We start from the raw sequence: 19,695 nt of genomic DNA, 5'->3' as shown, positions 1-19,695 counted from the left end.
CCCAGAAACAAAATAGTAGGAAAATAGCAGGAACGCTCCCTACCACCACCACTATGGGAGAGGAGGTGGGTACTCTGGGATTAGCTCTTTGAATTAAGAGTTTGTCCCACCTTTTCAGGCCAGACAGGGAAAGTTACAAAGATTTATGGCAATGGGAATAGCTCAGCAAGAACCTGCCCGCACCAGGAGGCTTTGTGAGCATCAAGAGGTTACCAACTCCTAACATTCAGCACAAAGACCAGGGTAAAAGCTGTAAATATCCGCCAAGGTCACAGCCAGGACTCAACCGTCCAGAAAAGTTCAGAGAAAAGGCAGAGAAAGCCACTCACAGTCCTGCTGTCATCCCTGAATCAGCCTGCAGCACTTTGAAGCCGCACACGTCTCCAGAACACGACTTGAACAAATGGGCTCTGCTATTTAAAGGAAGACACCCCGAGCTCGGCAGAGACAACATTTTGAGAACATACAGCGAGAAAATCCCCAACTGGAAGCAGGCTACGAAGAACCCTTCCAGGATCCCCTGCACAAAGCAGAACAGATTTGCACTTCTTGCAGCCAAGCTGCCTCCAGGCTTCCTGGGAACGACGTCGCTCCCGCAGGCGTTTCGAGCTTTCTGATACAGAGAGTGTGCCACAAAGCCCTGCTCAGCCAGGCCCTCTTTGGGAACTCTTCCTGGACAAGTACGTAAGGAATAGCGCCTACCTCCTCCTGGTTCAGATGAGACATGAAGCAAGAAAAATAGATGAGCACTTATGTGTGATGCTGTGAGATCACGCAGTGTCAAGGACTGAGTCATTCAGGAGTTGGACCCAACCATCCCCCTGGGTCCTTTCCAGCTCAGGATATTCCATGTCTGATTTCACCTTCACGGCATCTCCTGACAGACCTGTTGCCTTGATTTTACAAGGCAGAAGGGAAGTCATTCAAAAACAGGGCAGCAGAAACATCGCCTTCAGCAAAACCAGACAAGACAGAACAAAACTCAGGAAATCCTAACGCCGAGCCAGTGCGGGGATGACGACTCCGAAGCCGCCAGGGTTTTCTTCCCTGCTGCGTCACAGAGCCTTGGGAAAAGGTCTCCTTCCAGCTCCCAGCCTTCTCATCTGTAAAATGGAAGCAGCGTGGAGAGAAGCAGAGCACAAAGCCAAGTCCGATCGACGTACAGTGTGATTTAGGGCTGTTTCTAATTAAACACAAAACCAGATCCCTGCATGGGAAGGAGAACGCTGTAAATACCAGGTCCCAGCAAAGTTCAGAGAAGGTCTGGAGCCAATCCGACTACCACTGGTGTTTGCTTTCTTTTCTCCCCCAGTTCCCCAAAAGCCCTTTGCATCACAGGGGGGTTGCTTTTATACTTGCTGCATCTGTTATGAAAGCAAACCTCTCCAGAGATCACCAAGATTTCACCTCCCTGTTGCTGCAGCAGGGTAGCACGCAACGCTCCTGATCTGCTGAAGGCAATTAAGACTGATCACAAATGATACAAGAGCAGCTCTGAAAACCTGCAAAATCTGCTCTGTTTGAACTAATTCCTGCACTCAGTTTTTCTTGCTCCGTGACTCAGCAAGCGCTGTAGCTTTTTAAATAAGGCTTCCTGTTTGTAAAAAAAAAAAAAAAAAATGCTGAATAAAGCACATTGCTTTAGGTCACGATCCAACCCAAGAGTTCCTTTAAACAAGAGGATATTTGTCCTCTTGCTTTTCCATTTCTTTCTTCCTGGCCGTAGTAACTTTACTCACCAAATTGTCTGGGGGCAACGGGCTACAGCAGAGGCCAACTGCCCTGAAGGACTACCCAACTTTTTCAAGTCAAATGAGTTTTCAGAGCTGGTTTGTAGTTTCAGCTGGGTTACAGAAGCACCCGAAGACTTCAGGACCCCCCCGTGTGTGCAGGCAGCTGAAGGCCATCGCCACCCCGGTGTATTTACACGCTCAGTGCAGAAGACACGACGAGCAATACCGACACTGTCGCTGCTTTGGGGCCAGCACACACAAACATCTCGGCTCAAGGTCACAAAGGAAGTTTAAAGCAGCTGAGAACCGATCCCAGATGTTTGGAGTCCAAGTTCAATGCCTTAGAGACAGCTTGCCCGAGGGGCAGTTAGGGCTGGAGGCCGATGAACTCCCAGAGCATTGCCCGGAGGACGAGGAGAGCCAGCCCGTAATATCCACACAACCCCAGGATTCTTGCAACACTAACACAATCCTCTTTTGGTATTTCCTGCTCACAGACTGATAACACAAACAACTCAAATGCTTCGTGCGAGAATTTAAGGTTAGAAAGCGGGCTTCAGCTTTGCTGGAAAGAAGCAGCACTGCGCCCATTTCACAGACAGGCACAAGCAGGGCACAGCGGGGCTCAGACAGAGCCGTGACCCCTTCCTCGTGTGCCTCCCCACTCGAGAACACAACAGCTTTTCCAAAAATAAACTGCTGATGCAGGCTGGAGGAGATTAAAGCAGAATATTCCTGGGATGGGGGGAACGTGGCTAAATCCCAAGCAATACTTTCTCAGCCCCTCTTGGCAGGCTCCAGGAAGGAGCTCCGCGAGCAACCCACTCAGATTCCTGCTATCAGAGCGGCTGCAAAGGAAGCCAAAGCAGCGATCTGTGCCTTACAGAGGTCATTAAACTTCTTCGTCCACATTTTTCTTTGCTATAAAGTTGGGATGATTGCTTCCACACAGCGCTCCTTGGCTGCTCTCCTCCTATCTTCTTGCCTGCGCTGCCACCCCCTCGCGCCATTCACGGCCCCCGTTTTCTTTCTGTTCTGCTGACTCTTCCCAAACTCAAGTCTCCCAACCCAGTGAGCCAAGGAACTCACTCCCCTCATCTGCCTCAGCTTTTCTGCTCGGGCCAACATCAAGCACCCAGATCAAGGGGAGCTTAATTTTGCCTGGTACTTCAGGCTCATCAGAAATTGTGCTTTTTGCAGCAGTTAGCACTAACAGCACAATACTGAAGAGCCTGGCATTGCCATTTTACAGCTGTGTTGTCTTATCCATTACATTAAAAAAAAATAAATCAGACCTGCTATAGAAAATGTGGGTGGCCATGTAACGCAGAGGATGATTGCACGATGCCTCACAGAGAATCCCAGCACTGTAAATGCACACAGAAGTCCCGCTTTGCATTCCAGTCCTGCCCAGGAAGCATTTGCTATGCACAAAAATTCTCCCACTAACATCACTGCCTCCATCGTTCTCAGAAAAAAACAACACATGCGGTAATCCACATTTATCACTTCAAACATGACGACATTGCCAAGCGTTTCACAACCAAGTGCAGTAATTACCTTCTACACAATGCAGAAGAGCTCTGTTACGGGCCAAGGGATCCAAAGGGAAGAGATAAGGGTTGTGTCATTTTGTGGGGTTTTGGTGTGGGTTTTTTGGTTAGTCCTTTTTGCAATGATTCAGAACAAAATTTTCCTTTTCACAGAAAACAAGGCTCAAATGCAACTTCATGTACTTGAATGACAGGGAAGAAGCTGCGTGATCTGAGCCAGTGCCACATGTGCTTCTCGAGTGCCTCTGGACTTGGGGAAACCACAGGCAAGAAGAACCAACGGCAAGGACACACTGCAGAGCTCGGTCTGCAAGGCCTCAGGGAGCTGAAGGCCACCAGCTTTTCCCACTGGAAAAAATGGGGAAGTCAGAGCAGAGAATGCTCCCAAAACTGACAGGAAAAGCACAGAGAAATCCCCCCCACTGCAAGCAGTTATTCCGAAAAAGCTCTTGATGGTGAAGTGAATCAGAAAAAGATTACAGAGCTCAGATGATCACGGGTAAAGAGCAGGTCTGGATTTACGGGGCTGCCAGCCCTCAGAGCAGCGAGGCTGTGTGCAGACAGCCCAAAAGGTGCAATTCTCAGCACGCTGTCTTAAACGCCCACGAGGTTATTTGCCTCGCTTCCTGCCTGCTGGAAGTCACCGAGTCCTTGCTGTTGGGCCTAAAAGTCTCAAATTAGAGGAAGCATGAGATCGCCAACCCAATCATGAGAATTAACGTGCTGCAGAGTACAGGACTGTTCAGCTGCTACGGTGTCAGCACCTGCGTACCCACTGCTTTTTAATCCTTCTCCCTTCCAGAAAGCACTCATGATACATGAAAATCACCACCAAAACGCAGTTAGTTCTGGGCTGCAAAGCAGAAATTTACTCTGCAATTAACACACAGGAGCAGGAGAGCAACACCTATAAGGAAAGAACATTGGGATCATAAACATCTGCGCAAAGCAGCCGGTTTTCAAACGTGAGAAGAACAAAAGCAGCCGAGCAGACAAATTGATCCTGCCGGGATTTGCACACACCATTCCAGGAAACCTGGATCCTCGAGACACGGCGCGGAGGTTAAAGCCACAGCTCAGAGGCACATGCAATAAATGTGCAGCCACTTAGAGACTGCTGAGCTACACACCAAAGACTGCTAAGCATCATTCCTAAAGCCACAAAGCGTGCTAACTCCGGGCTCCTTCCAAGACGGGGAAAACGACGCCAGCTTCTCCGCAGAAAAGATGCTGTTAGCATGGGGATGACTCATTCCTGGCGGTCAGCACAAGTCTCAGTCCTGCAGCTCTGGGATGAACCGTGTGCCAGCCCATGCAAAGCACGATGATACAGCAGAGGTAACACCACCGTTTCGGCAGTTCACACAGCAGCAAAGCACATCTTACTGTCTCCATCTCCCACGCGGTCAGAGCACACCTTCTTTCCTTACAGAAACGTGGGCTGACAGCAGCCAGAGCCGAGTCAGGCAGCCGATCTATCGAGGAAGGACAATTGTGTTTGCAATGAGAGCCAAGGGGTGAGGACGGATCTCCCTGAACAGGTATTGTCCCCACCTAAAAGCAGCTTCCTGACACATGGACACATTTATAGAGAGAATTTATTTATTTTGCAGCTGCATTTGTGTGTCGAGCAGGCTTTCTGGAAGCCACCAAGTGCTTTCACCAGCTGCATTCACAAAGCCTTTAACTCACAGATGGCTGTGTTGGACACCACGAGCCGCTCTCCTTGGCGGAGAGCACCTTCAGCAGGGGCTGTTGTTTCCACAGAAGAGGCGCTTGAAAACAACAGCTAATCTTAACTAATGATCTACAACTTCTAATGGAAATAGCCACCCACACTTTGCCTAGCACCCAAGAGGGGCAGCTAAGTGAAAGTATGAGACTAAGAGTGTCCAGCAGCACATCAAGCAGAAAAACTCATGGATATTTTAAGAAACAAGAGCAGGAAAGTAAATCTCTCGTCCCAGCTGCTTCTCAGGTAGGAAAGAGTGGTTAAGGGCAGAAACCAGAGCCCTGCAATGCTGTAACAAAGAAAAACTGGGGGGCAGTTCTTGTGAGAGTAACTTTTCAATCTCCTACACGCATCTGGATTTCTTTCCTTTCAAAGTTTTGGCCGAAAGTAGGTTTGGCATGTGAGAAAAACAAATTCCTTCGCAGCAAAGTTGTCAGGCCGCCCAGTTTCCAGCAGCGGGATGTAAAGCTGAGGTTTCCCAAGAGAAGGATCCGTGCCTTCAGCCAGGGCGATGGTGGGAACGTGCCTTCGACGGACAAAGCAGAGGAAGCAAACCAGCTCCACGTGTGTGCACTGGGAATGGCACGGCTTCGGGTGACCGCTGACCAAGTCCTCGAGGAGCCAGCACCCAAAGGCGTCCAGCAGCACCCACCTGCACCGAGGCCGTTAGAGGATTCTGCCACCTCCCCACTGGGGTCCGCTCCCCTTGCTCTCCAGAGACTGCTTTGATCATGGCACAAGGCAAAAGTGGTTCTGCTGCTGTTTAATTGGTATCTGTGCCTCCCCTAAAGCTCCACACCCCCCCTGCACTTCAGCTCCCTACTAAACTCAAGAACCTGGATGACAGGCGTAAAAGCATTTATTGCTCTGATTCTCCTTCAGGGCCTTTTTGGCACAAAGTCAGCAAACCCGCAACTCCTCGATGCCCACCTTCACACTGAAATCCTGTGTACTTCCAGCCCGGGGACACGTCCAGTCCAGTGCAAAGCACTCCATCCACAGAGACTCCTTTCAGTGCCCCAGGAGGAAGGCACACGCTGCCACCGGTGGGAATTCCAGGACTTTCAGGGTACCTTCCGTCATGGTCAAGAAACAGACACGGAGATAACACACAGAACCAACTGCATGGTGGAAGACCAGCGCACAGTCACAGCTACTGCCTCATTTAAGGCTCCCGTTTACCTCCACCCTTCCCTCCAGTAGAGTTCTTGGCACGTTACTACGAGTGCTCAACTGTGATATGGAATATATAGGACAGAAAGATTGAGAGGCTTAACCCCATCACGCTAAATGTAACACGCATGGGAGGGATGCACACCTGCAAGGCAGCTGGAGGTAGGCACACCTGGAAAAGCAGCAACCAGGGGCACTGATGCCACCACGCGCAGTCCGAGCCCCAGGACAGGTCTGCACCTCCCCGTACACCTCCCCTGTTCTCTCAGCATCAGGACTGCAACAAGAAGACCGAAGCCATTCTGTCTTGAAAGCTTCAGGGCTTACTCTTCAGCACTTGCCAATTATTTGGCAATATCAACTCTGCATGCGTGCGATAGAAGAGTTAAAGTGCTAAACATTAAGGCAACAAACCCAGATCCTTCCCTACAACCTACCAGACACATTGGAGCCCATAAAGCTTAAAAAGGTAAATTTTCCTCAAAGGCAACCAATTCCAAACTCGACTACATGATGACAGCTTGGACAGGGAACAGCAGGACCTTCACACGACAGAAGGGCCAGACAAATGCAGGAGACCCAGCAGACAAAGCCATGCACACCACCATAGCCCAGCCCCGGGGCTGCTGGAGCTCCAGGCTCCAAAAGCAGACGCTTGCTCTCGCCATACCCAGCAGAGAAGGCAGAGCTGCTGGCAAGGGAACCAGGGGCAAAGCTGCGATTCAGCCCATCTTGCTGGCTGACACATGGCAGCAGCCAGAGATGTGCCTGGCCCCCTGCAGGGGCACGGGGCGAGACCCCCTGCTGCCACCCCTCGCGTGCTTTCATTTTGCCAGCTCATTTCCAGCGTGAAGCAATAGCTACACAACAGATCGCCAGCAGGTCCAGCCTGCACTGCCCAACCCCAGACAGCCCTGAGAGCGTGAGGTACGAACAAAAAAAGCCAGCATTTCCACCAGGGCAGCCACACCATGCAGCACTGCAGCCTCCGACAGCCAGGCTGCTCCTTTGCTTTCCAAACGCAGAACCCCTCGCTCCTGTGATGTGGAGACGGCCTGAGCAGACAGCAGGAGATCTGTGCAAGTTCTCCAAGCGACAGCAACACAAAGGATCCGTCCAGGAGCTGTGCAAGGCAAGCTCAGCAGCAGGAGGTCATCCCAGGCTGCAAAACCCAGCCCGATGGCACAAGAACCGAGGCCACCGCCTTGAACTTTTGGGACCCCAGGCTCCTGCTGTAAGGACACAGGATAAGGTTGGTTTCACTAATAGGAAAACATCCACCCAAGCTGAAATCCCCCGCTAGGAAGAGAGAGGCCCTACCCTTACAGATGTCTCCTGGCAGTGCAAATGCATTTCTTTAAGCTTTATGTATGGTGGGGGGTGAGGCGGGCTGTCACCTCCTGCATTATGCAGCGGCAGACAGGCAGGATGGGTCACTTGTGCACGTTCCCTACATCAAAGAGCTCCTCGGAGCAGGAGGCAAAACAAATAGCTGCAGGGGAAGAAGAGCCAGCTCTGGTTTGAGTGCAAACGCTGCCCTTTATTCTTAAAACCATTACAGGCACTCGCTCTGCAATCTGCTCCCATTACGGGAGCATTTCCAGCTGATTACATGCAATGGAGCAGAGCTCCTACAGCATGGGCTCTGCATGCTGGCACTGATGACAGAGGATGGAGGGCCAGATCTAAACAAAGCTTAGCTGAAAAAAGCGTAAAAAAAAAAAATCAACCATGAAAACGAGAGCATCTGCAGGGATGAATGGCCAGGAGCTCTGGTTTCTGATGTCTGCAGTGCAAGGGAGCATTCCCCTCTCCGTGCACGGTCCAAGGGCAGCACATTTCTAGGAAGAGACAAAGGAAGAAAGGAAGGTGATACTCAAAAGTCACCACCCACAGGCTCCCCCTGGAGCCTTCACATTTTTGGCTCGCCAACATCGCTGTTCCTGAGAAGGGATCTCAGAAAAGATAAAATTTCAGAAGGAAAGAAGGGAAAACGCTCACTGGAGTCGTTTTAAAGGGAGTTTTCCTCTAGTATCTAATGCACACACATGAATTTGAGATGCAGCCTCCACTAGTACCATATTAACTGCATTTCCAAATTGGAATGCCCAAATTTGTCAGGAAGCAAACCTCGACTACCCAATGCTCAGACGTAGCATTTTACCTGAAGTACTGGAGCTGAAAAAGCTGCCTAGCTCTAGGTGGAGGAACTGACCTCGAAGGGACAGGGGAAGTTTGACAACAATTGCTAAAAGCTTCCAATCCTTTTAATGAGCCCGATTCATTGTGAAATTGGTATTTAGCAATTCTCTTTCGCATCTGACTGGATGGGTTTCGAAAGAAAATGAACAAAAGGAAGCAAAACATTCCTGCAGGAATTCAATAAAGTGAGCAGCATTATGGAAGTCCTATTAAACAGCCCGCAGCTGACGATATTACAGCACGGTGAACTGGAACCTGTTCACTGCTAAGGGAAGCACTCCTTGCTCTTCATTTGGAGGTAAGCTGTACTGTTGCCACAGTACTTACTGGAGAAGATACAACTGAAGGTAGGGAAAATGCAGCTAAAAGGAGGTGTAAACAGTTAAAAAAAAAAATAAAATAGAAGCAGATGCAGGGAAAATTAGCAGGACACATCGAGCTGGTGCAGGGTCCTGCTGACACAGCGAGGTGCCAGGCGTCCCCTTCCCTTCTCTCCAGCACTTCCAGAGAGCTGGCAGCGAGCTGCCTGGGCAGCCACAATTTCCTGATCAGAAAATACCAAAGCAGCTCACGCTGCAGCGCCTAGGCTGGCTACAGCTGGCAAACTTGCCCTGTGCTTCCCTCCCCCCTCTCCTTTCGTGAGAGCTCATTTACCAGGCTACAGAACCCCAAGGGACGTGACAGTCAAGCAGCAGAAATAGAGCAGCATGTCTCGAGCTGTACCCGTCCATCTGCGCCGCTCCCTTTTGACAGGCAGACTCACCAAAGGTCTGAGATTGGAGCAAAAATATCACCGAAAGGAACTCGGGCAAAAAAACACTGGCAGAGTACTTCATTCCCAGTGCCTGTCACTGCCCCAAACAGGGAACTGAGGCACCGATGAAGTGTTTGGGGATGGCAGGGCACGTCACCCTTGCTGCATAGTCTGCAACCCATCTATATTTTCATTGTCAGAGGAAATCAACAGGATTAGATCCAAATTCCTACTCATTCCCAGCACCCACAAGGATCTGACCCCATATCCATCTCAGCAGGGGTTGGGGATTTCTAGCAGGGAGCCTCACACGCAGGAAGGTGATACAAAACACAGACGCCTCCTCCTGGTTTGCGACGCCTTAGATACGTGTTTTGTAGAGAAATTAAACATCCCTCTGTGTTCTCCCCCATCCTTCAGGCCCCAAGAGACCCAGACCCCCCCTTGGCCACTGTGTCCCTCGTCCCTTTCATGTCACCGGCGCCTGACCTGGAGCAGACAAGCAGCAGGTAAGCAGGCCGTGCAACGTCAAGGCAGAGAAACAGAGCGAGTTACCCCTCCCTACACCAATTACAAGGCAAACACAATTATTTTCTACCAGCAGCTATATCGAGAGTGCGCTTTCTGCCTTAGGGAGACCGTACAAATTAGGCGGGGGCCCACAGAGCGTCCCCGTTCCCTCATGGCAGCGACACGAGGCCTTTGGATGGAGCTGTGCAAGGGCAGGGCGAGGGCACACAGGACCAGGCCCCACACGGCACCAGTGCGAGCAGGGAGAAGCACTGAGCTTCAGTAAAAAGCAAATTATTCACTCTATCAAAGCCTGAATGCAATGGGATGGGAGAGGAGGCCCTGGAGGAAGGGAGCGTGGCAGAGGAGAAGTCAGAGGCACCGCAGTGCTCCTGCTTCAGCATTTGGGGCCGGCTGCCCTCCAGCCACACCACCACCACCACACGGCTTCACCCACAGAGCTCGCTGTAAGGACGAGGCAAATCCCAGTGCCCTGGCCTAGTCACAGGTCCCCAGAGGCTGAAGAAGACAGAGCCGAGCCAGAAAGGAACCGCCAACAACGAGGTGGCTACATAGCACGGTACTGACTGCAGAGTAAATTCCTTCTTGATGAGCTTTTTAACTGGATGCCCCAAAAGCAAGTAACGGGGAAAGGACGGAGCAAAAGGCAGCAGTGGTAAGCAGGCAAACAGAGAAGTGACCTGTAGGGGCTGCTTGGGAACACTGAGGACACACCGGTCAGAGCGTCGCAATAAGCTCCTGCTCTTTCTTGGCACGCATCAAGCAAACAGAAAGCATCAACTTAAGACTTGCAGGATAATAGTTCTTACGGAAGCTTAAGAAATCTGGGCTGGGAGCTAAAAGGAACATCCTTTTCCTCCAGGAGCATTGGTGAAATCCGGCCTGCTAAGAAGTAGGCACTGGGACGAGGGGCAGAGGTAGTTTTCTGAACACAGAGAGAGCTCCCGTAAGGTTGTCATTACTTGTCTATGCTATCTGCAGGACAGAGAGGTCAGAGCTGAAAAACAGAGGCGTGTAAGTCAGCCAGGCAAATGAAATGTATTAAATGCCAGGGTCCTTTAGCTGCTAACAGCCTCCGGGGAGCTGCAGGAAGGCCAGGAGGGCAGGCACCGCTCCTGCAGGGCTCGGGGATGGCTGTGGGCATCCCTGGCACTGCTGAACGGGCAGCACAACCAACAGCTCTTCCCCACTTTCCCTGCACACCTTCAGCTTCCAGCTCTGCTTTTACCCACCTGCCAGACTTGATTCTGCACACAATGACAAGCCAGCACCATAAACATCCGTCTTCCTCACCAGGAAGACACGCTTGGGGAACATCTACAACGCAAGATAACGTTTCAGAGCCCTTAAAATATTTCTGCCCGCTTATTTCAAAGTGCACAAAAGCAGTTCTGGGCCGTTTCCTGGTTAAATACAGTTCTCCCAGCCAGGAGCTGCTTCCAGTGGCCCAGCCTCTCCCGGCCTCACTTTTTAATGTATGGTATCAATGTCTGCTCAAGTCAGACCACCAGATTATAAGCTTATGCAGGGACAAAACTCTCCATTAACTCAACAAGTTGAGGGTCATTGCAACTCCAGCCCAGCAAATAGCTGCCTCTCAGCTGTAACAACTCATACCCAGGGTGCAAAGGCATTTCAGACTGCTTCAAAAGCTTTCCCTCCACCAACAGCTTCTGAGATGCAAAGCACAAGCTCCTCATGATTTTTATTTTATTTTTTAAAAAGCAGCTCTGCATAGCTATCTTGGAGCAGCACTGAAGACCATTAGATTGTACCCAACTTTCCCAAGGAATTTAAAATAAAAAGCACAAAGCAAGCATGAGAACACTGGGTTTTTAGTTACCTCCAACTCAGATAACATCAAAAACTCAAGTCCCACAAGACAGTTAAGGTCAATGCACAAAAAAACACACCGTACTGTATGTTTACCCACACGCCATTTAATTGCAACATTTAGCATTCACAGTTTACTTCGGGATTCAAATTTCTTCCATTTGCTAACCACACCTCAAGCGCTGACGTTCACCCTCTTTACCTCTGCATCTGCAGAGCCGGTTAGGGACACCGCGAACGAGCAGGCGGCAGAGCCCACATTGCTGCTTCTGGACATGGGAATCGAAGTCAAACAGGGGCAGCTCGGGTTAGAAAAGCCCCAGCCACGAGGATGAGACCACGGGCACTACAATAGTGGTAAGAATAAAGAGGGAGGCTGAGGAGAACAGCGACTTGCCCCTCCTCTGAATGATTCTGAAGCTTTACTTACAAGCTATAGCATCTTAGGGCTTCAAACACAAGGAGCAACCTCTGCGCACAGCAAACCCCTCCTGCAGAAGCTGTCGCCCTCTGGGAGGAGGCAGACACACGCAGAAGGTCTCTTCTGAGCCATTTATCAGCAGCCGGTGGCGACAGAGCAACACCCAATTTGCAGGCAGGCTGCACGGCTTCCACCCAGCTCCGCCACCGAAGCCTTTCTCACCCAGCACAACCACTTCTCGCTCCCGCGGGTTAACCTCAGAGACCATTTGCTGTTCTGGAGTGCAGGCTCTGCAGGAAGCCCAGGGTAAGATTTCTCACCTCTACGACCCATTTCCAGGCTTGAGATGAAAGCAGGAGCGGGCTCCTTCCCGCAGCTCCCCCGCAGCCAGGCCATTGCCAGCACCGACGCTGGATGTCGTGTTAGAAGGACGTCCCCCAGGCTGGATGATCCAAAGGCAGCACTGTTTGTTTTAGCCAATTCTCCTCGTTTGAGGTCTCTATCATCAGCGAAAAGGAATGCCAAGGACACGGCCTGTTTCACTCTCTGTTGAGGCTAAAGGAAATACTCCCCATACACCAAACCCGACACTAAGTGCACGCGCCCTCCAAACTCCGTGTTTTCAGCTGTTTTTAACTGAATGGAGATGAGCCACAGCACTTCAGGCATACGGCTCCCGACTCTGCCAGGCTGAAACAAAGCTTTGAGGAGTCCGGTGTCACAAGAGGAACGCAAGCAGTTCTGCATTTCACACAGGTAGTTACTAACAACGCTCCAAGACAACCTGAAGTCATCCTCGGGGGATCACAGCACGAAGCGAGGCCATTTAAACATCCCCTGCAGGTCAGCCAATGCTTTACCAGAACCAAGACAGAGTGCAAAGCTTTCAAGTCTCCACAAGTCAAGCCTTTATCATAAACCTGTTCCCGCCTCCTAAGAAAAAAATGGGAAAATTGTGCTGATTTCCAAAATTAAGAGCAGCAAGGAAGACTCTGGGGACCAGGCTCTGTACCGTCGCATGGGCAGGCTTCAAGCCCTAGCAGGCACTAGCCTCCTTTAATCGGATTACGTTTCAAAACCAGGCAATTTACTTCACGATGCCAAACTTGAAAGGATTTCTCATAGTGCCTTAATTAGGATGAGGCAAAAGTCATTTCACCTAATTTCCAACCCACTTCAATATTAGATCTGAAAGGCCACCTATGACATTTTCAGGCTTGTTTGGCAAAAGAGGCTGAAAAACAACAGGCAATAGGATTAGATATAAATCTGATGAGATAATGTATTTACGTATTATTTATGGCACTCGCTTTTAGACAGGGCTGTGTTCTTGCATCCTTAGCATGCAGCACTACAGACACTTCCTTCTAGCTGGAAAAAGCTTGAGGTTTATTTTTAAATTTAATTTCCTTTTAAAAGAAACCATGTGTTTGAATAACAAGGGAAGAGTGCTAATGCAATCTAGGTTTACCAAACCTAAACAACACGAACTCAAGCCCTGACTTTCCTTAAGCTAAACAACCCAGCCTCCCTCGGAGAGCCAGGTTAAAGCCCTGCACACGCCCCCCTGCCCTAAAAGCAGCTTCGGTAATTTCCTTAACATCCTGCTTGTTTCAGATGTACGTCCTGATTTCAATCTGAAGCACTCAACAGCCACGCAAGGTGGGATAAATCAAGCCAGGAATGTGTGCATACACACGGTCTGTGCGCTTGGCACCTCAGGGCTTCTCAAACGTTTTAAAAACTCACCTTCCTAAACCACCGGGGAAAGCAGCCACCTTAAGGGTGCTGTCATATACTACAGTCTGCTAAAATTCTCCGTTTAGGCAACAGTAAAGTCAAAACCAACCCAAACACACACCCAGGACAACTGAAAAAGTTTTAAGCTCAAGCACCTGATCCGGCAGCCTGCGTGCTCTGCACGATTTCCTTCCAGGACGAACATCTGCAGAAAGCTCTGCCCTGGCACTTGTCGCTGTGGAGCATCCAAAGCTCCGTGCCTGGTTTGAGTTAAGGGGTGATGGAGAATATTCAGCTCCAGAATTCAGCCAGACTTCTCAAAGGCCATCTCGCAGCACACTCCACAGAGCAGTCCCCTGAAAAACCTCAGACGTTGCTCGAGGAAGCTGTGCTGATTCGCGCAGGCTCCCGGGTCCTGCACACCACAGGGGCAACGTGCGCACCCTCCAGCACTGCTTCCTTCCCAAGCGTAGCCCGCATCTTCCTGCCCTCCCTGCCTCTAATTAAGCATCTCAGTCCTTCGTCAGACTATCGAAGATCATTGTTTTGCTGACAGCGGCGGTCCCAGGAGGACTAACATTTCAATTCCTGTTTTTCTCCCTCTCTGCGGAGAGCAGCTGTATTAGCTTCTCCAGTCTGTTGCTATAGAAACAAATCAATCCTCAACAGTTTTTGATTTTTACCAGTTTCTGTGAAATAGGATTTCTCATTTCCAAGGCCGAGCCCTGCCCAGGAGCCAGCTCTTCAGGGCAAAGCACAGCGCCACCGCCGTACCAGGCAGGGCCTCAGGGCTGGTGGCAGGGCCAAGAGCCACCACCAGACCCAAAGGCACCTCCTGCACCTCGAGAGGATGCTTCCCCTCGAACCGATCGCCACATCCAGTGTCACGGAGGTGCAGCTTTCTGTGGGATGGCAGGGAGCAGCCTGGAGGATGAGAGATGTGCTGGAAGGCTCCCCCGTCCCTGCTGCAGGCACCCACCAGAAAGCTCGTCCGCCAGGCTAAAGGATCCCCCAAATCGAGCCCCCACAGCCTCGGTGCCAGCTTCCCACAGCAGGCCAAGGGCTGGCCTAGGGGTCGAGGCACCAGCACGCGTTACCTGCTCATGCCAGGAGCTGTGATGGAGGAGCTCAGCCTCCAGGAGCTCGTCACATCCTTGTCCAAGTGCAGCTGTGAAAGGGGCTTCACTTCTGGTGTGGGATGTGTGCAGGTGTAACCCGTACGTGTTACCTCTATTCTGTGTCCCATCTTTCACTTCTTTCTTTTCCAGCCTGCTCACTTTTCCTTCAGTCTGACTAAAACAATGCACTACATTTAAAAAAAAGGAGCACTGGATGAGCGCTGTTTCTTGGCTCAGCTGCTCCCAATATATCAAACGCTGTTTTGTACATTCATCTTTAGAAAGTTCAGCTCTCTGCCAAGCAGCCTCAATCAGCCAGAGCAGCGCAGGACCTACGTCACAGCGTGGAGCAGCTCCGCTTCCAGAAATACAGAAATTCCCCAAATTTTGGGGCGGCCCAGACGCAGACAGGGACGGCTGCATGGGGACAGCTGCTCTCCAAGCAGGAGGAGAGGGAAGGGGACAGCCTGCCCCTCTGCACCTGCAGCTCTCTGCCATTCCTCCACTGGATCTGGGATCCGGGCTGTTGCACACCAAGTTTTCTGTCGGATCCGCCAGCTGGAGCGATTCACTCTGGCACGGCCCCACAAATACTCGAGTGTGTAACAGGGAACAAAAGCAGGGGAGGACAAGACCACTGCTCTCAGCAGCTAACTGCTGGCCGAGCTCGGTTGTAGCCTTCAGATTTTCCTCCTGAGTGCCAAAACCCATTCCTTAAACATCCAGCATCCAGATGAACTCTGCGGAGCTCCTGCCTTCCCAACGCCCCGTGTTCTGGGTGCACTCAGACCTGCAGAGATGTTTCTCCAGTTTCGGGCTCTTGGACCGAAGGAACCCTATGGAAACGTCAGCATCTTGTAGCTCAAGTATCTCCTCTTCGTTTACTCACAGAGCTGTGGGTTTGGGCCCAAAATTCCTCCACCCAGCTCAGCAGTAGGGTAACGAGGTGAGGCACCCGGCTCAAACAGCCCTCGGGGAATCGCAAGCAGCCACTCGGTCCAGTCCAGCCTCACAAACACCCACCTCACCCAGATAACCACGGACAAATCCCTCTGCACGAACACCCTGCACGCAGCTGCTACTTCCAGCATCAATAAAGCGAGCCCTGAAGTCCTCAAGATGCACATTTTTCAGGACTGCAGCTGGTGTTTTAACCAAACCGTCAGCACTTGGCTCCAAGTGCTCCCGTGGGCACCCCGAGCATGAGCTGCCTTCACAGTCCTCGGGTTTCTCACACCCCTTGAGGAGACTCCAGCCAGATCAGGGCATGAAAATAAGTAAACGCGTGCCATGGATGCATTTTGCTGTCCCTCTTGTGATGGGGCAGAGCACAAGTTGTATAAATGCACTGCTAATGCTGTAATAAAGCTTCTGGGCAGGACCGTGACCTAGTGCTTGGGAAAATACCCCGGGAGCCATGCCGTGTGCCTGCTCGGCTCTGCTCCTGTCCCAGCCTCTGCAGCACAAGGGGATGCTGCGATGATTTGGGTCCTGACACCTGCCAGCAGGGGATAACTGGCTCAGCTCTGACATCCTCGGCACAACCTGACTCATCTGACATCCTCACACCACGTCTTAGCCCCCTGCCTCTCTCTGAGCATTTGGGGTAACCCGTGTGAACATGCGGGTGTTTCTGAACCCTGCTTGGTTTCAGAGAGCTCCTGCTAAGCTCTCATAGCAAGGCCAAAATGAGGCTGCTGCCCCCTCATCCTCTGTCTGCAGTAATCAGGCTGGTGCTTCCCCAGAGAGCAGTCCCGGGACGCCAACGGGCTCAGCAGGTGGGCAGAGCGAGGGGAAGGGGAGAGGCAGCAGAATTCACCTGGACACCCACCTGTGTTACAGAGCCAGCAGCAGGCTGACAAGCAGAGAGCCTGGAGGCCCTGCCTGCCCCGGCAGCGAAGAGACTTGGCTCAGAGGTAGCTGAGATCCCTGTGCCACACTCAAAGCATTTTCCTGAGGCTGGGGCACTTCGATCGATGCCCATCTGCTGCGTACCCACTCAGCTCAGCTCCTCCAGCATCTCCTGCACATTTTGTTTGCTACCCACACCGAACCAAGCAGGGCTGCTGCCCTCTGCGTGCCTCTCCCCGGGGGCTCGCACACAACACGATGCTCGCGTGTGCTCCAGCCTGGGTGTGACACAAAAGCCGAGCCCTACAAAGGGAAACCCGCAGCACGAGCAGCTTCATCGAGCAACGCCGGGCACTGCTGGTGTCACCCATCCGAGGCCGGGCAGCCAGCTCCCAGCAAGAAAACCCCAACCCTGCCACAAGGCTAATCACAGAATTGTGCTGACCGAAGCAGCAAAGATGTTCCCAAGCTGAATTATAGGATCACACAGATATGGAACGCTGAGGGGTCACTGCCAGTGATCGCTGCCTTCCTGAGCTCGTTAGGAAGTGCTCAGGGAACAATTCACAAGAAAGCAGCACACACCTAACGCCCCTGCTGCTCGTACTCCTGGCAGTACCAGCGCTCACGCACCCAATTACAGATCTGTCCTGCTGCAGTGCTCACAAGCCAGGGTGCAAACCCAGTTCAGAACTGGGTGAGATGCTGTTACCGCCCCGAGAAAAGTGAAAGCCCCAGCCGTGGTTTCTGCACAGCCCTGGTTTAAAGGAACGCACCAGGAGCAACTTCCTTTTTCTGGGGGAAGATAAAGGAAGCGTTTTGTTTTGTGTGCACCTTCACACAGCCCTGGGAGCCCGGACCTTGGAGCTGAGCTGCTGTCCCTGCCACCACCTCAGCTGAACACTGCAGGACTCCCCTCTTAGTCGTGAGCCCTGGCCACACGTGGTGTGATAGAAACACGAACACACGACCCACAGCCTCAGCCCGACCTCCTGCGTGGCCGTTCCTCTCTTCCCAAATACCAAGCCCTGATTTTTATTATTATTTTTTTTAATAGAAACCATTTTTTCTGACTCCAGGCACATTTTTCCTATGGGAAGCTACTTTCAGTGTTTAACCATCTTACCGTGACATCTCCTACACCAAGGCAAGCTCCAGGCCCACCCGCTGCACATTGCCTACACCACTTGCTGCGGCTTCTGCGAAGCTACAGCCCCAGCCTTCCCCACACCAGAGGGACACAAAAAGTCCCAAATCACAGCCCAAGCTTCTCCCCGATACACTTACAGGTTACGTACACAATCTGTGGCTCAACAGCAGCCTCAGTTTCCCCTCCCATCAACAAAGGTCCGGTCTTTTGACATCAGTGGAGGAAAATAATCAGCTTTTTCTGCGGGGTTTGGCCGTGGCACAATTCATCGCTCACTGCTACTGGCGAAACCTCCTGAATGCAGCCTGAGCTTCCAGCCACAGATTGTTTCCGTGCTTCCTGCCTCCAACTTCCCAAAGGAACGGCCAAATAAAAATCAAAATTGTGCAGCCTTGAGGCTGAAGTGCCCCCTAAGACCCGAGGCATGTTCCAGGCGGAGCAAATCCCTCGTGCACGCTGCCGGACCCGCTCCGTAGCAGCTGCCCAGGATCCCGACAGTCACACTACGCTGGTGGATCCAGAAGCTGCTTGTGGGGTTGCTCCGAGCCACCCCAACCCCTGGCGAGCCACCACTTCTTTGCCAGCCCCACCAGCTGCTAAGGCAAAAGCCAGAACCCCTCCTCCTTCCCCTCTCCTCCTCCCCCCCACCTGCCTCTCCTGGTCGCACCGCCTTTCCGCCAGGGTTTATTTCCCTGCCTAATATTTTTAGCGTTACCCCGTGGTACATCAGCCCCCTGGGGAGAGACTTTATCTTTAATTCTACCTCTGCGTTCCCTTCTCATTTGACTTATCACAGTCTATCACGTCTTGCTTCCTGCCTACCTGCAGAAATCCCTGATTTCCTTCGGAGTTGGTGCACGTCTCGCACCCGGAGGGCTCAGCTCGGTGATCTAAGCAGGAAGCACGCAGGCCTCAGACCCTGATAAAGCTCACGCTTAAATCCCAATAAACACGGCAGGCAGCTGAGCTTTGTGATGAAGAACACTTTTCGCAGGATTTACTGCTGGGGGCATCTTCTGCGGCTTGTGGACCAGCAGGGAAATGGCACGGGATGATTTATTTGTCCCAGGCCAGGCCGGTTCCCCAGCTCAACACAGCTCCGACCACATGTGATAGCAGGAACCATCCTGCACCAGGCATTTCCTAACCCAAAGCTGTGGTTTTGGGACACCTGAAATGCTGTAGGACTGCAGAGGAAAAGCAGGGCTCAGCGCCTCAGCAACCAAGACGGAATTTCGAGAGCAGGTTGTCCCTGCTACAGAACGGGAACCGAAACACACCGACATCAGAGACCCGAAATCAGCCAGAGAAAGGAGAAGGGAGCTGCCAGCCCAGCCCAGCCCTTGCTGCCCAGAACGAGCTCTGAGGGGTGGAGGACAGCTCCCAGCTCCCTTATCAGGGGATTTCTGTCATTATTTAAGTACACCATCCCGATGATCATTAAAGCCATCTCCAGAAGCTCCAGCCATCAAAATGACTGCACAAAAAGAGGAAGGCAGCCAAAAGCCACCGGAGGAAGAGAAAACACAAAACAGAAGCGACCCGGGGCAGCTCTCCCCACCCCACGGGAGGCGCAGGAAAGCCTTGGCTTCCCTCGCCCTGCACGGCCCCAACAGGGAGCACCCTCACCTTCCCTTACAGACCCTCCTCCTGCCCCGCAGGCTTTGAGGAGCAGCACCAAGAGCACCTCCTGTACGCAGCTTTCCTGCTCCGCAGTCTCCTAAGGAGTCAACCACCAAGCGAGGCACCTTAGTCTTCACCAATTTACATCTTCCATTAATCCTTCCACTTCATTAGCGCTGCAACATTCCCTGGGCACAAGTCCAGTCCATATTTATTGTTTTTAATTTCAAAAATGCACCTAATCACCATCAGGGAAAAAAAAAAAATCAAGGTAGAGGAGT

General features: G+C 51.7%; 1 protein-coding gene across 18 annotated transcripts in view; it reads right to left on the bottom strand.

Moving 5' to 3' along the window:
• Positions 1–19,695, bottom strand: part of ANKS1A (ankyrin repeat and sterile alpha motif domain containing 1A) — a 106,091-nt gene that overhangs the window by 82,336 nt on the left and 4,060 nt on the right. The window contains exon 1 of one of the 18 annotated variants that reach the window (XM_068660113.1): positions 14,770–14,933. The exons of 16 other annotated variants lie outside the window; for them this stretch is intronic. In XM_068660113.1, the coding sequence (XP_068516214.1) occupies positions 14,770–14,918 (149 nt within the window). In that variant the 5' untranslated portion in view covers positions 14,919–14,933. Of the gene's footprint in view, positions 1–1,739; positions 2,004–14,769; positions 14,934–19,695 lie in introns of those variants that run through there. One more of the 18 variants, XM_068660121.1, reaches the window with a different exon arrangement.

This window comes from Anas acuta, chromosome 24 (genome assembly GCF_963932015.1).
Source record: "Anas acuta chromosome 24, bAnaAcu1.1, whole genome shotgun sequence".
NCBI lineage: Eukaryota > Metazoa > Chordata > Aves > Anseriformes > Anatidae > Anas > Anas acuta.
This window is presented reverse-complemented; position numbering and strand designations above follow the sequence as displayed.